The sequence below is a fragment of the Wyeomyia smithii genome, chromosome 1 (assembly GCF_029784165.1).
Source record: "Wyeomyia smithii strain HCP4-BCI-WySm-NY-G18 chromosome 1, ASM2978416v1, whole genome shotgun sequence".
NCBI lineage: Eukaryota > Metazoa > Arthropoda > Insecta > Diptera > Culicidae > Wyeomyia > Wyeomyia smithii.
The window spans coordinates 69,854,189-69,869,640 of NC_073694.1; the positions used below are offsets into that span (position 1 = coordinate 69,854,189).

The 15,452-nt window shown below is 40.0% G+C and overlaps 1 protein-coding gene across 2 annotated transcripts in view; it reads right to left on the bottom strand.

The window, feature by feature from the left end:
• Positions 1-9,667, bottom strand: part of LOC129718140 (proton channel OtopLc-like) — a 43,455-nt gene extending 33,788 nt beyond the window's left edge. The window contains exons 1-2 of one of the 2 annotated variants that reach the window (XM_055668579.1): positions 9,203-9,667; positions 8,742-8,886 (exon numbers count right to left, since the gene is read on the bottom strand). In XM_055668579.1, the coding sequence (XP_055524554.1) occupies positions 8,742-8,833 (92 nt within the window). In that variant the 5' untranslated portion in view covers positions 8,834-8,886; positions 9,203-9,667. Of the gene's footprint in view, positions 1-8,741 lie in introns of both variants that reach the window. The other variant, XM_055668578.1, reaches the window with a different exon arrangement.
• Positions 9,668-15,452: the final 5,785 nt, after the last annotated feature.

The following is a 15,452-nucleotide window of genomic DNA, read 5'->3' on the forward strand; positions in this document are numbered from 1 at the left end:
AGATTCTCGACCTGATCGGGGATCGAACCCGATATCACAACCGTGTGGGAGCCAATCGACATCGCTAACCACAGAGCCACGAGGACCATATACAGCATACAGAATACAGAAAATCACCGAAAAATATTTTTTTTTAATTTATACGTTTTTATACGATTACATGCGAAACTTTGACTTTTTATGCGCAATTCGCCTCTGAATCAAAATTCAATGATTTGTTTTTTTGCAATAAAATTCTTTCATCTACATTTTTTTTTTGCAGAATAACCCATATCTCGAGCATGAACATTTTACATTTCTGATGTTTTCGTAGTTTTGTGAATAGTTACATTTTACGGCATTCGATTTACTTTTGTACTTTTGAATTTGAATTTGATTTTTATTAGAGAGATTTTAACCAGAAGGTCATTCAGCTTTTAATCTTACTGTTTTACTTTTTTTGCGTTAATCCAAACTAGAACTAACATCTAGCTGCAGGAAAGGTTACGATTCATTTGTTTGAATATCGATTAAGAGGCAGCTTAAGCATTAAAAATCTTTTATTTTCTTATTTTCTACAAAGTTTTGTGGATTAAAAAATGGCGACTTCCGGTTTCAGGAAAATAACCTAAAGTGATATATGGCCAACAATTTCAATACTTCCGAAAGTGGACCTCCATACGTCATTTTACAGCGATGACACATTTTTTTTTATTAAAATGTTTGTTAACGTTCAGAAAAGACATTTGAAGAAAAATAACAAGTTTCTGATTACTAAATTTGATATATTATTCACAAAACTACATGAAACATGCAAATTTATGACTTCTAAAGTGATATTTGGCCAACAATTTCAATACTTTCGAAAGTGGAACTCCATACGTCATTTTGAAATCCATAATGGTGACTTCCAGTTTCTGTAAATCAGCCCAAAATCATAAAAAACAATCCAATATGGGTATTTCCGTTCTGCGCGTTCTCAGAATATTGAAGTAGGGTATCGAACGTCTTCGTCAGTGGTTTTCTTCGGTAGTTTTACTGGCGCAATCTTATGCAAAAAAGGTCCGAAGAAAACCACTGACGAAGACGTTCGACACCCTACTTAAAGATGATGGAAGTATAAGATGTAAATTATATTTATGAAGTGAGTTGAGCTAATGCAGCAATGAAATAAAAAAAAATCTATCTTTGAAACCTTTGATCCCGAGCATCGCCGGGTATGTTCAACTAGTAGTATAATAATTTGAACAAACATAAACGCTCCATTCTGTGCCGAACACGCATCAGTACTGGACGTGTTTGGTGATCGGTCCGATAGAGTATAAAACAAAAGACGTGTGAACAAGTGTTGGCATTGTTTGCCTGGTCGAGTGAAATAAATCCGGGTTCAAGGTCGTTCCTTTGTGCAACTGTTTCGCATCGTGACTGCCAGCTGGTGCGTAAGCCGATTTGGCTGCTGGCTGGATTGTGCTACAGCAGTGGACGAGACACAAACGAGGAAAAAGAAGAAGCCATCAGTGTCAGCGAGTCGTATCGCTGTGTGGAGTGATCTCACACCTGGCTCGCTGCTGGTGGCTGTTTGGTGCTGCTGTATTGGTGCTGCTGGCTGTAACGGCTGCTACTTCGAACGATCGGACAACCAACCTTACTGGAAGGGAGAAATAAAAAGGTACGTGTTCTTGTCAGCGCTAGTGCGCTAAACATAGCGCGATGGATGTAGATCCCTCGCCTCCCGCGCCACCATCCCCGAACCCCTCTGACCCTGACCCTTCTGTTACCCCCTCCCCTGTTCATTCTTCAGTCCCCCCTCGCCCCAGGCTTTACCCAGACGGAGCCCAGGGCAGCTATACTGTTTATTTTCGGCCAAAGGCAGGACCGAAATCGAAAAAGTTGAACCTCTTGCAGATTTCTAAAGACCTGACGAAGGAGTACAAGGGCGTGACCGAAATTTCCAAGGTCCGGCCTAACAAGCTCCGTGTCGTGGTCGGTAACCTGAAAGAGGCCAACGATATAGCTTGCTCTGAGCTCTTCACACGCGAGTATCGCGTTTACATACCCGCACGAGACGTGGAGATCGACGGTGTCATAACCGATTCGAGTCTGTCCGTCGAGTGTATACTGCAAAGTGCCAAAGGGTGCTTTAAGAACAAAACGTGTCCCGAAGTAAAGGTGCTCGACTGCAAGCAATTGCGGTCAGCATCGATCATCGGTGGCAAAACAGTATACACTCCGTCAGACTCGTTTCGAGTTACGTTCGCCGGGTCTGCACTACCAAGCCACGTCTCGATCCACCGGGTTCGTCTCCCTGTGAGGCTCTACGTGCCCCGCGTCATGAACTGCCTGAATTGCAAGCAGTTAGGCCATACAGCCGCCTACTGCTGCAGTAAGGCACGTTGTGGCAAGTGTGGGGAGTCTCATGCGGAAGATTCTTGCAGTGTTAACGCTGAAAAGTGTATTCACTGCGGAGAAAATCTGCATGAGCTCTCGACATGTGCGGTGTACATGCAGCGCAGGGATAAAATTAAACGGTCTCTCAAAGAGCGTTCAAAGCGTTCCTACGCTGACATGCTGAAGAAGACCGTTACCACTTCTCCCGTTACTTCGAACCCCTTCGATCTGTTGCCCTCTGAGGAAACCGATTCTGACGATTCACCAGCGGGAGCATCTTACGCCAATCCTGGGGAGTCTAGAAAGAGGAAAAGTGTTTCCTCTCCTAAACTTCCCAGAAAAGGTCCTAAGATTTCTCAAAGTGAAATGAAGGTTACAAACAAACCAAACAGTGCTGCGGAAAAACCGAAGCAAACTCCTCCTGGGCTGGCAAATTTAAAGTCCCAGAAGGAGTTCCCAGCACTGCCAGGAACATCTAAAACCCCAGTTGCTCCTTTTACACTCCCAGTTGATGAAACAAACTCTGGATTAGTGAAATTTTCTGACATTGTGGACTGGATTTTTGAAACTTTCAATGTACCCGATCCAATTAAAATTTTTCTTACAGCATTCCTCCCAACAGTTAGATCATTTTTGAAGCAGTTGACTGCCCAATGGCCTCTCCTTGCAGCGATTGTATCCTTCGATGCCTAATTCAACTGCGTATATGAAGGATTCTATCTCTGTCTTACAGTGGAATTGTAGAAGTATTTTACCAAAAATTGATTCGTTTAAAGTTTTGATAAATAAAAACAAATGCGATGCATTTTCCCTTTGTGAAACTTGGCTTACTTCAAATATTGATCTCAACTTCCATGATTTTAATATTATTCGCCTTGATCGAGACACCCCATATGGAGGAGTACTTTTAGGGATTAAAAAGTGCTATTCTTTCTATCGTATTAACCTCCCCTCGATTCCAGGCATCGAAGTTGTCGCATGTCAAATGACAATACAAGGTAAAGAGCTTTGTATTGCCTCAATATATATTCCCCCCAGAGCACAGGTTGGGCAACGGCTGCTCTTTGATTTAATAGAACTTCTTCCCTCGCCACGTTTGATTTTGGGAGACTTCAACTCTCATGGCGTGGCTTGGGGTTCCCCATACAATGATAACCGCTCCTCTTTAATCTATAACCTTTGCGATGACTTCGACATGACTATTTTAAACAACGGTGAAATGACACGTATCCCGAAACCTCCAGCGCGCCCAAGCGCTTTGGATCTATCCTTATGTTCGACGTCGCTACGGTTGGATTGCACATGGAAGGTAATCCTCGATCCTCACGGTAGCGACCATCTGCCTATTCTTATTTCAATTACTAACGGGTCAACTCGCATGCGACCAATTGACATTCCGTATGACCTCACACGAAATGTCGATTGGAAGTTATACGAGGAAATGATTTCAAAAGCGGTCGAGTCGATTCAACATCATTCACCACTTGAAGAATACAACCTCCTCGCGGGCTTGATTCTCGACGCCGCGTTGCAAGCCCAAACGAAGAAATATCCCGGCGTAACGATCAAAGAACGGCCTCCCACTCCGTGGTGGGACCAAGAGTGCTCCGATGTCTACACGCAAAGATCCGACGCGTTTAAGGCCTACCAGACGGGAGGTATACCTGGCGACTATTTACGGTATTCGGAGCTTGATACCAAGCTTAAAAGCTTGGCTAAAGCAAAGAAACGTGGATATTGGCGTCGGTTCGTGAACGAGACGTCGAGGGAGACATCGATGAGCACTCTTTGGAACACAGCCCGAAGAATGCGGAATCGCGTAACGGTCAACGAAAGCGAGGAGTCTTCAAGTAGGTGGATATTTGATTTTGCCAGGAAAGTATGTCCGGACTCTGTTCCTGAGCAAAATATTGTTCGCGATGCGTCTCCGGGCCACGACGCGATAGAATCACCTTTTACGATGGCAGAACTTTCAGTTGCCCTCCTGTCCTGTAACAATAACGCGCCTGGATTAGATAGAATCAAATTCAACTTGTTGAAGAATCTACCCGGCAATGCCAAGAGGCGCTTGTTGAACTTGTTCAATAAGTTCCTGGAGCAAAACATTGTACCGCAGGATTGGAGGCAAGTGAAGGTGATCGCCATCCAAAAACCAGGGAAACCAGCTTCTAATCACAACTCTTATAGGCCGATTGCAATGCTATCCTGTATCCGGAAATTGATGGAAAAAATGATACTCCGTCGTTTAGACCACTGGGTCGAATCAAATGGTCTACTATCAGAAACTCAATTTGGCTTCCGCCGTGCCAAAGGGACGAATGATTGTCTTGCGTTGCTTTCAACAGATATTCAGCTGGCGTATGCTCGTAAAGAACAAATGGCGTCTGCGTTCTTGGACATTAAGGGGGCTTTTGATTCCGTTTCTATTGACATTCTTTCGGGTAAACTTCACCGACAAGGATTTTCTCCAATTTTGAACAATTTTTTGCACAACTTGTTGTCCGAAAAGCACATGCATTTTACGCATGGCGATTTGGCAACTTTTCGCATTAGCTACATGGGTCTTCCCCAGGGCTCATGTTTAAGCCCCCTTCTTTACAACTTTTATGTAAATGACATCGACGAATGTCTGGCAAATTCATGCACGATAAGACAACTTGCAGACGACAGTGTGATCTCTGTTACAGGAGCCAAAGCTGCCGATTTGCAAGGACCATTGCAAGATACCTTGGACAATTTGTCTGCTTGGGCTTTACAGCTAGGTATCGAATTCTCTCCGGAGAAGACTGAGATAGTAGTTTTTTCTAGGAAGCATGAACCTGCTCAGCTTCAAACACAATTAATGGGTAAAACGATTTCTCAGGTTTTGGTACACAAATATCTTGGTGTCTGGTTCGACTCTAAAGGCACCTGGGGTTGTCACGTGAGGTATCTGATGAAAAAATGTCAACAAAAGTGAATTTTCTTCGTACAATAACCGGACAATGGTGGGGAGCCCATCCAGGAGACCTTATAAGGCTTTACCAAACAACGATATTGTCTGTTATTGAATACGGGTGTTTCTGCTTCCGCTCCGCAGCAAACACACATTTGATCAAACTGGAGCGAATACAATATCGTTGTTTGCGTATCGCCTTAGGTTGCATGCAGTCGACCCATACGATGAGTTTGGAGGTTTTAGCTGGAGTACTACCATTGAAAAACCGCTTCTGGAGCCTGTCTTCTCGTATTCTAATCAAATGTGAGGTCTTGAACCGTCCCGTGATTGAAAATTTTGAAAGGTTAATCGAACTTAATTCTCAAACCCGTTTTATGACATTGTATTTCAATCACATGTCCCAAAATATTAACCCTTCTTCGAATATTCCAAATCGTGTCGACTTATCAAATACTTCTGATTCTACTGTGTTTTTCGATACATCCATGATAGAAGAAACTCGTGGAATCCCGGATCATTTACGCGTGCAGCAGATCCCTAAAATTTTTTCCAATAAATATCGAAACATCAACTGCGACAATATGTACTACACTGACGGATCACTTCTTGATGGGTCCACTGGCTTCGGTATCTTCAATAACAATTTAACCGTCTCCCATAAGCTCGATAATCCTGCTTCTGTTTACGTCGCAGAATTAGCTGCAATTCAGTACACCCTAGGGATTATCGAAAAAATGCCCACGGACCATTATTTCATCTTTACGGACAGTCTCAGTTCCATTGAGGCTCTCCGATCGATGAAAGATGTTAAGCACTCTCCGTATTTCCTGGGGAAAATACGGGAACATCTGAGTGCTTTATCCGAAAAATCTACTCAGATTACCTTAGCGTGGGTCCCTTCTCACTGCTCGATACCGGGTAATGAGAAAGCGGACTCTTTGGCTAAGGTGGGCGCAACAAACGGTGATATTTATGAAAGACCAATTGCCTTTAATGAATTTTTCGCACTTGTACGTCAGAATACGATCATCAGTTGGCAAAATGCTTGGACCAGAGGGGAATTGGGAAGGTGGTTACATTCCATAATCCCCAAAGTATCGACGAACCCGTGGTTCAAGGGGTTGGATGTAGGTCGGGATTTCATTTGCGTGATGTCCCGGCTTATGTCCAATCACTATAGATTTGACGCGCTCCTCCGTCGTGTTGGGCTCGGGGAAAGTGGTATCTGTGCCTGTGGTGAAGGTTATCACGACATAGAGCATGTGGTTTGGTCATGCCCTGTACACCGTGACGCCAGGTCTAAATTAATAGCTTCCCTGCAGGCCGAGGGTAGACAGCCGGCTGTTCCTGTTCGTGATGTCTTGGCGAGCCGTGACCTATCCTACATGTCCCTTATATACGTTTTCCTGAAATCCATCCACGCCCCAGTCTAGTCCCGTTCCCCTCCGTCTACACCCAACAAAACGACAAGAACACGTTTGAACCTTAAGCACAAAACCAGCAACCAGACCCCGCACAACAGAACCAGGACCCAAGGACTACGAGCCTCTGTCCCAACTCACGACATCGTGGCTCAGCAGAACGAATCCATACATGCCATTCGACGATTATCAGACGACCATTGAACAACAAAACACTGATTGGAAATCCCATGCTAGTTTTAAGTTAGACTTAATTTCAGCTCGTAGTCGGCAGCGAGGATAAAAAATTTGCTTTAGTTTTTAAGTCATCAGATATAATTGGCGCCGTTAAACATTAAATTGTATTTGTGCCGTGTCAAATAAATGTTATGTGAAGAAAAAAAAAAAAAACATAAACGTAGTTGGTAACGGAAAACAACACACGGAAACACGACTAGCACGATAGCAAGACAAAATTACATAGATTGAAACAATCATTGAAGCCACCTAACCTTACTTTTTGTTACAGTTCAAAAGGTCACTCACAAGGTGTTAGAATTTGTAGCGAAAAATCGGTGTCATCGATCTTACTGAGAATTGTGACCTGTTTCATTAGAGAGCGCATGATAAATTTCGTTGATTACGTTGTCGTGCAATAAACTATAGATCATTGCACGATGACGTCACAAAACATTAAGAAGAAAGGGATTTGACAGTTGTCGCAGGTTTGTTTACATAGTAAAATTTTCGGCTCGAATGAAAATGCGGAAGTGCCTTGTTTAAAGTTGCGTTTCCAAGAATTAACCAAAAGATCACAGTAACGAATTCGCATAGGCGGAGAATTTTTCCCTTTTTTCGTTTGCGAAATCTGTCGTGAAACCTCGTTTGTGTAACACGCGGGTATTTCACCAGCCTGCAGTTTACAGTTTAAGTGAAGCGAAATTCACGAGTTTACAGTCCGAGCGAAATGAAAATTGGCTGCAACTGACAGAATATAAACGCACGCAAGTTTTCGCTTGCTGCTGCTTTTTCACTACCGTTTGCATGCGTGAAAAAAGTAAACATCAGTGAAAAAGATAAGATCCACAACCTTAGATTTCGCTGCATCGATGTTGTTTAGAGTTCCAAGCGAAGTGAAATTTTTGCAGGTTGCATTTTTCACGAGCGTGAAAAAATGAACATTTTGTATGAGATTTTCACTTCGCTTAGAACTGTAAATAGGGCTTATCACATAAAAAGTGAATGGAACACATTGTAAACAAACCCGTGGGAAGTGTCAGAAAAGTGAGGTTACTTTTCGTGTGCAATGATCTATAGTGGGATGACAAGTCGTTTTTGGGGGGTTTATCCGTCAAATGACAGATGTAACTTACATTTCGTTACTTTCAGGACGTTTTGGATTTTCAAGTTAAATGAATTTCTCAGTGAGTGCCTTAGTAGAATGGAATGGAATTGTTTCGGAACTAGGTGAAATAAATCAATCGTTTCTAATTTTGTTTGTTTGCCAGGCAATAATTTAACTTCTTTTTCATAGAATTTTTTTTCCTCACTAGTAAAAAAACAGTCAAAAAACAAAAACGTTCGTTGAAGGCCAATTTGATTTTTTGTGATTCGATTATCCGGAAAGAAATAAAAATCTGATAGTCCAGAGAATCCAGTACGATTCGTAAATACAAAAATATTTAATGAAGAAACAAAATTGTAATGTTATAAAAAAACAAAAATGAGATATCAGTTCATTTATTCAGGTAAAAAACCTTACAATAAAGCAAACGATCGTAAGATAGGGCCTTGGATGAAGTCATTTTCTGATACAAGAAAATTGAATGTTAAAAGAAAAAAAATATTTGTGAGCTAGAAAATGGAAAATGAACAATTGGAAAATAGAATTTTGGCGATACCTGGAACACAAATTTTATCATGAACAAAACCTGAAATTTAAAAATACCGTGCACTTGACCTTGAATTCGTTTCACAAAGAACTACGAATATCCATGAAAAATTTACACATATGCTAGAACTAAGAAAGTAGTTACCTGAAAGTAACAGAATTCTTTTTATAACTTTTACTACCGCTACCACTGTTGCCTCCATTGGTACCATTGTTATGTACCATATTTACTTCCATGCAAGCTGGTAACTGTTTTGGTCAATGCTGAAGTTCATCACTTATTTCACTCTCTGTAAAAACTAGTCCAATATACTTTGCCACTACATAGCAATCACAAATGCTTTCCGGTACTAGATGTCCTCTCGCACTACCAATTGCAGCACAATTTCAACCGATAGCGATTTTTTTTCCTTCTGATAGGTTTGATCTAATAAACACCTGACGCTATGGTAAAAGCGCTCACGAGAACATAATACGCGTAGCAATTGCTGAGTGATAACAGCGTCCCCTTGCTGTGGTAACCTTCAACCGAGTTGTAAGGCGTCAATAAATTAGGATATTCAGAAGCGAGTTCAATCGCAAAAACTTAACTTATTTTCCACTCACTGTTTAAAAAAATCGCGGGATCAGTGTGTTTGATATATAAATAGAGTAACTACACAAATATAAGAACACGTCCAGATTAGTCGGCTAAAATTGTCGGATTATTTTTTTCTTCATACTGATTGACTTTTTTTCCTAACCTAAAAAACTAAACATCGGTACTGTGTCATCACTTCCGATTCAAGCGAATGTTCAATCCAAATCTAATTGCAAATATCATCAACATACGCACGATTATCTGATTATCACTTTGTGATGGCTGTCAAGCGGTCATATTAACCGATACGGCTTGATTGATGTCGAACTTGACCACTTTCGATAACGATGTTGTAGCCACGCAGTTTTTTATGAACGACACGCCGACTATATTGCAGATAACTTTTTTTTCTTGGCGATAGATATGCGATCGTTTAGAACCACGAGGATCCTCGCTCGAGTACCGAGGCAATGGCGACCCGACCGGTGAGACACTGGTTTCGGAGTGAACTAAACTGATGGCGTAAAAAAGCGTTTCGAAGCGCGTGCATCGCAGCAAAAAGGCATGTTGAAAAGTCAACTTTGTCGGAACTATGTACTGCAGGTGACGAGCAGACAGGCAAGACGGAGACGGCAAGGTGCCACAGAGCAGGTAGCGTTGGTTTCGGCTAGATATATGACACATCGAAGGCAGTCTACAACAACCCAATGTTTGCCGATAAATTGGTGATAAATGTATGGAATATTTTTAATATGGCGCTTGGCGGAGAAAAGCTTCCCCTTGATCGGGGATTGTGTTAGGGTTCAATAAAGAAGTGTATAAAGATGTTCGAAGTATATAATTTGGGCGTAGTAGTTGTTAATACTTGGAATTTTATCAGGTAATCTGCGGCATAACTGCGAGTTCACTCACTCATAAAAAGGCATATGCAAATTAACTGCGAAATTATTTGAATAAAATTTACACACACAATTTTGTTTGATAATTTGTACCCACCAGAAATTTATCGCAGTATTCGTTAATGCCATCTACATGGTGCAAGGTATTAATGTATAACCAAGAACGAAAAGATGATATAAATATTTGCGGAAGCAGGATTAAATGTGTAGCACACGATTTGTCGAAGGTACGACACTCGATCACCTCTCACCTTTTTAATCATTCGAACGAAGACTTGTTCGATTGATTGTCAATTTATCTCAAAACATAAATAAGGCTGCTGCATGCAGCACGCTTAGGCGTGATCGATTTATGTATCCTAGTAAGTGGATCACGATCGGGTCTGCTGGGTTTATTTGAGCCTTGTAATGATTATCAAATAATCATATTGGCACAGCAAATGGGTATCGAGGTGTGGCGACAAACCGTGGATATGTTTTCGTTCTGACAGAGCATGGAAAGAATCGGTTATATTTTAATTGCTTAAATGATTTGCCTTGATCAAGTTAGGGGTTCAACTCATCAGACTAAATGTCAACAGTGGAGACCCTTTTCTAGCCGCTTTCCTACCTTGAAACGGCAGCACGAGGCGCCGAAAGCATGTGTATAATTTACGACGTTTTGTTTGAGCAACGTTCGGCTCGGCGGCAGATTGGAGAGTGCCTGACGCCACATGATAATCCGTATAAGGAATGTTCATTTTATAAAACGGACATTTTGAATAGACGATAAAAACTAAACATTAACTCCAAATTTGATGAATCTTCCTTTATCGTGTAGTTGAGTTTGTTGACATTGTGCCGGTGTTTTGGTTTTGGTGTCGGAACGGTTAAGTTTCGGAAAATGGCACGAATCGATCAAGATACTCGTTTTTTGATTGTTCAAAAGTACTGTTCCGAGGGACTATCCTGTAGAAATATTGCAAAACTTGTGAAAAGGTCTAAGTCTACTGTGTACCAGATCATCAGAAAGTTTGGAGAATACGATTCTCTTGAAGATTTGCCAAGATCCAAAACCAGAAAAGGTGCGGCTATTCCACAAATCGAGCAGAAGTGTGTGAAGCTTTTACTGTCCAATGAATGTGACTCTGTGCGAAAAATTGCTTAAAAACTCAGAGTTAGTATAGGAACGGTTCAAAATATCAAACGAAGGAATAACATCAGAACCTACAAAAAACAGAAGACACCGAAACGGACCGAGGAACAGCATGAACGGGCAAAGGAACGATGTCAGAGGTTGGATAGGATACTGAAAAAGCAATGAAACTGTTGCATTTTAATGGATGACGAGACTTACTGAAAACTGGACGCAACAACACTTCCGGGGCCACAATTTTTCAATTCTATTGTAGGTAGGGAAGTACCAGATGTAAAACGATCGATTAGAATGGACAAGTTTGGTAAGAAAGTGCTTGTATGGCAAGCTTTTTGTTCTTGTGGAAAAAAAAGTTTGCCATATTTCACAATAGGAACCATAAGCGCTGAGAATTACCGGAAGGAGTGCATTCAAAAACGTCTTGTTGCTGTGTATCGTCAACACAAGACCCCACCAATGTTCTGGCCAGACCTTGCATCCGCCCACTACGCTGCTGCCACTCTTGAAATGCTGAAGAAATATACGATTAAATTCGTCGAAAAGGCGAATAATCCACCAAATTGTCCAGAGCTACGTCCGGTTGAACGCTATTGGGTAATTATCAAGCGGTATCTTCGAAAGGATGGTAGAGAAACACAGTCAATTGATGAGTTCAAGAAAATGTGGTCATCTGCAAGCCGAAAAGTTAAGCCAGAAACTGTAAAGAGGCTTATGAGTGGAGTTCGAGGAAAAGTTCACCAGTTTTATAGTTAGATGAACTTAGTTAGGTTTTACATTTTGTACTTTTTGTTGAAAACTAAACCTTCATTTTGCAAAAAACCGTCTAGAAATTGCTTGAAAAATAATAAAGATATCACCAAAACAAAGTGTCCGTTTGATAAAATGAACAGTCCTTAGGCTGGCGTGCACAGTGCAGTCTTATGATATAGGGCAGCCAACCAGCAGTTGTTGAACGTTTATCCACTACTTAGCGACAGAGTTACCAGTTTCTCCAGCGGCGGCACTTGTTCACTCATTATATTGACTGCTGACTGGCATAATTATAATGTGTGCATTACTAGAGAGTCACGTGAATTATCTTGAGTAGATTGAGTCACTAAAGCACAGCCGCTAGCGTTCGGTTGAGCATAAGTGTCTATACTATAAAGACCGAGGATGAGGTATGAAGGGTTTTCTCTACCAACATATAAGAAGGAGTTTATAGAACAGTTTCACAAAACATTACAAGAGGTGGTTATGTTATTTTAGAGTCGCAGTTTTTTGAAATATGTATATGAAGAATAAAAATTGCCTTCTTCACTGAACATGTAAAATACAGTGACATTTTTTGTATTTTTTGAACTATTTTTATCGCGGGGTTTTTTCAAAATATCATGAATTCTTGAATAACAAATCGATTCTTAATGTTTCATCTAAATGCTAATGCAGTTGGTATATTTAAAATTGAAACACACAGCTGAATCTCAAAAGGTTGTTCTAGAACTAAGAATTTTCCCGACTTTGTTTATTTTTTGTTGAATAACTTTAGGGTCTTCCTATGGTAAGGCCTAATTGAAGACTGACTAATTGAAGATCGAAATAACGTCAAAAAGGTAGGTCTAGAAAATTAACAGTTCAGTTCCGGGCCTTCTATGAGTTGGCTTCAATGTCATCCTGTTCTTACAATTTTTAGTTAGTAATTCTCTTCAATCAACACCTGTCATAACTTGACCGCATTCGGATTATTGGTTCATGGGCTATAACATTTTAGCTGAAGCTATTTTTGTTATTCTAAAAATAATGGAGAAATCTGAATGTCGTTTGTTGGTATTACTTTCTGAAGGATAAAAATTAACCACGATCTGCGCAACGAAAATCAACGGTTTGTGATTGGTTTACTAAATTTCGTGCAGATAATAATGCTGCTCTTCTGCGTTACTGCACTACATAATCTACGAAATAGCGTAAAAAAATGCAACCGTTAGCTTTTCAGCTATGGTGTCTGTGTTCTGGAAAATGCATGGAACAATGTTGTTTGAGTAACTCGCGAAGGAAATAAACATTTAACAGTGATTGAGAATTGAGTAGGCTTAGTAGAGTAGTTTTTAAAATTATATGTATATCATTACTTATATGAAATCGGAGGTAGCAAATTTGAAAAGGTTTAGATCTTACGCTACTGGACAATAAACAAACGAACAAACAATAATTGAAAGATGGTGTTCCAAAAAACGGGCTCCTTATCTAATCCGTACATAAAAATTGCTATATATGTATTATATTAAAAGTGCCATGAAAACGTAAGAAAATCGTACGAATTTGAATGGCCTTTTCACTTACTTCATACCGTCTTGATTCAAATCTCGAATACTTAAGAATAAAAGTGAATAATTATTGCAAGTGTAATGAAAAAGTATGATTATTATCTACCGTTTCGTTCATTGGAGTCTCTTCTCTCCTGTGATGTATGATAGCTTGTCACTGTAAGACCACTTACAGGAAATCAGTAGTCGTTAGGAAAAACATAAGTTATGCTATAGTATCAGGCGACATCCATAAATTAAAATTATTTTTTTTTAAATTAAAATTTTGGACCCGCACCCCCCATATGTAACGAAGCGTAACGCCAACATCTACCCCCCCATAAAAATTACGTAACGCTGCAGAAGGGTTTCCTTGATAAAAATGCTCGTTTCTGAAGAGTTTCTCCTGAGATGTTTCGTTACGTAACGCTGAACTCACCTCCTCCCTCTCCTGTGTAACAAATCGTAACGCTTAAGGATACCCCCCCTCCCTCCTATGAGCGTTACGTAATTTATGGCTATCGCCTTAGCGGAATTGTTCGGGATTGTTCGGAATTTGAACCAAAGCTGAATTCTAAATCCTCTACAAGACATGTTTAAATCTATATGAACAAAACATTATTGTAACAACAATACAACTGCCTAGATGATAAACTTTTAAGATCAGCGAGAAAATTCATTTTACGTTGATTTTTCAATGCAAGAAGCTATATCATAGTTTAGGTCTTCGAAATTTGATGCAGTACGCTACCTTCCAGCGATATTTCTGTTTTCAGACCTTAAGGGGATGTACACGATTCGAATATTGCATAATATTGAAATGGTTTCACACCGTTCACGTTCGTTCGTCTTTATCGCTAATTCTTTTCAGACATCTTGAGACCGATATTTGCAAAATCAGTGTTTTCATTGTATACTAACTCTAATAACACTGTTTTCTCAGAACCTCTATGCACGATTTGAATACAAAAGTATGTGAAAAAAAGGTCTCTTAAGTTATAACCTTAAAAAGAAAAGTTCGTGGTCCAAACGTTACGCGAAGAAACGTAATTTAACGGATTCTAAATGTATCGTCTAAAAACAGGGTGTACAATAATTTCGAATACAACTTTTCATCGTTGCGTAGGTGCACACATTGTGCATTCTGTGTGTTGGTATTGGTGTCAGTTTTAGCGTTATCTATAGGCTCACCGACGTGCATGGTGTCAATTTGTTGTTATTCGTTGTTTGTTTACGACGTCGGAGTAAAATTGTTTGCGAGAGGTAACTAACCCGGGAGCATCTTTACAGCTCCCATATAAACTGAATGTACCCCGTTTTTGTTGGTTCTCTGGTTCTTGTCAGATCAGATGTATGCTTGCATAGTTTTCGAAATGGGCGTAATGCACATATGGGAATTATATTCTTTTACTATGAAGTTTATCTCGGTTCACGGTTGTTGATACAATTCTAGATGGCAACTTTAAAATAAGAGGTGGTTAGAAAAAGGAAGACATCCGAAATAAATCTCCAAAATTTAAAAAAATATACTCCCTAAAAAGAAGTACCGTGTACCACGCGGCGAGAACAGAAAATGTATTTTGTTGATGAATCCATCGCCGACAATAGTTTTACCATGCAAAATATTGTTGGTGACCTTTAAACGTATGAGACAACTGTTGGCAAATGTATCTTATGTATCTAACCACATGATAACCTCCCTTTTTCATTTTTGAGAATAGTCAAAATAATATTTGTTTATTTATCTGGGTAATGATATTTATGTAAATTTGATGTGTTTACAATAACAAACATGGTTAAATTTTGGTATAACTATATAAAATAACATACATTTTTAAGATGTTTTGAGTGTTTCTGACCCAATATCAAAAAAGTATACCCATCGCAGCGTTATTCTGTATGTATAAATGTGATTACCGACATTTATAACACGCACACTAAATATACCGGAATTAGTGTT